General features: G+C 26.8%; 1 protein-coding gene across 1 annotated transcript; it reads right to left on the reverse strand.

Moving 5' to 3' along the window:
- Window positions 1–479: 479 nt before the first annotated feature.
- Window positions 480–995, reverse strand: LOC130507825 (S-protein homolog 2-like). The gene has a single exon (XM_057002466.1). The coding sequence runs from the start codon at window positions 993–995 to the stop codon at window positions 480–482; it is 516 nt and encodes a 171-aa protein (XP_056858446.1).
- Between the last annotated feature and the right edge of the window lie 667 nt (window positions 996–1,662).

The following is a 1,662-nucleotide window of genomic DNA, read 5'->3' on the forward strand; positions in this document are numbered from 1 at the left end:
AATCTAATTGGATTTAAATTGTAATAGTTTCATAATTTGTAATCTTATAATCCAAATTTTAAAATTCATTATTTTGCAATTTATGAAATTATGATGTTTCTACAAAATTCTAAAGAGAAAATGATAGATATAAAATAACTAAGATTAATTATTGTATTGTCTGGAAACCTTGATAGTAGTATAAAAAATATATTGTTTGGAAACATTGATAGTAGTACAAAAAAATAAGTATATTGTTTGGAAACATGGATAGTAGTATAAAGAAAGTAACATTAGTGATTTAATGTAGGTTTAACTATAAAGTATAAAGATGTATTTAATTTAAAAACTTACAAAATAAATGTTAGGTCTAACAGAATGTTTCTGTTTTAATAAGATAGATGGTTTATTTTAAATTATGTTTGAAGCTCGCGAGCCATATACAAACATAAATGCATAACATTTGTGTCGGCTATGTGACTATGTCTTTGATTTGTCAATTACAAGGACTTATTTTTATTCCATGGATAACAAAGATCAAAATGATTAGTTATCTTGTTAAGTCTACAAGGTCCGTGCGATCTTATCTCCCACACACAATTATTGCACCAGAATTCGCCGGAACTATCTCGGGGCTCTTTATATATGTCGAACCAATACCTTCCAATATTTGGCAATACAAAATAACAGAAAAACAATGACCTTCCAAATATCTGACGCCGGAAACTAAAAGACCACGAGCTATCCACTAGCAAACTTCTTTCACCAAAATCATCGTCTTTTGATTTACAATGATACGATATTGTACTACCAATTTCGTTGATGATTTCAACAGTTTTTTTTGCATAAGGATTAGACGCATATGTTGGTAGTGATGGACCATCTGGAACTGGAATGTTGTTGTTTGTGCCCGCATTTGATGAATATGTAGTTATGAAGATAATCAATATGAATAAGGAAGGGGAGCGTTTTGGAATATCCATTTGGGTGGTATAGGACAGTGTAGCTAACAACATGATGTTGTTTATATAAGTTACATATAAAATAATGCTAATGTATTATGACACAGAGTCAACGATCATTTATATTTCTCTCCGTAAATATATTATACGAATATTATTTTTCTTAAATTAACGTATATGGTCAAACTTTTTAGTCAAGGAACGTTAGATAGTTAACTTTTAGTCAAGTATACGTTAGATAATTAACTTTTAGTCAAGGCGCGACAGGTGATCTCGGTTACATCAGGATTCATTTTTGTAAGTTTTAAAACTTAAAGCAAAAGCTTATTATGCAAAAAAAAAAAACATTTTAGATTGACTCTTTTTGAGCTATAAGGTTATACTTTATAAATTAATATTCGATAAATTAATAAATTTCTCAGGTCTCAAGTTGGACCGGTTCAAAATATAACATAAATCGATAAAATAATAAAATAATAGTTTTAGAAAATCATATATAAATATATAATCCATTTAAAATTATAGATTAACAATCTACATGCATATACATTTTATCTAAGTACAAACAAACCATTGCATTATTTTTTATATTCATAATGAAATTACCTTTATATTTTCTTAAAATTTCAACATATTTTGATGATATTTAGTCAAATAATCTATAGCCATATTTAAATTCTAGTAAATATATTTAAAGTCACATTTCAAAATTTTAATTAAT

Source organism: Raphanus sativus, unplaced genomic scaffold (assembly GCF_000801105.2).
Source record: "Raphanus sativus cultivar WK10039 unplaced genomic scaffold, ASM80110v3 Scaffold6164, whole genome shotgun sequence".
NCBI classification, from domain to species: Eukaryota; Viridiplantae; Streptophyta; class Magnoliopsida; order Brassicales; family Brassicaceae; genus Raphanus; species Raphanus sativus.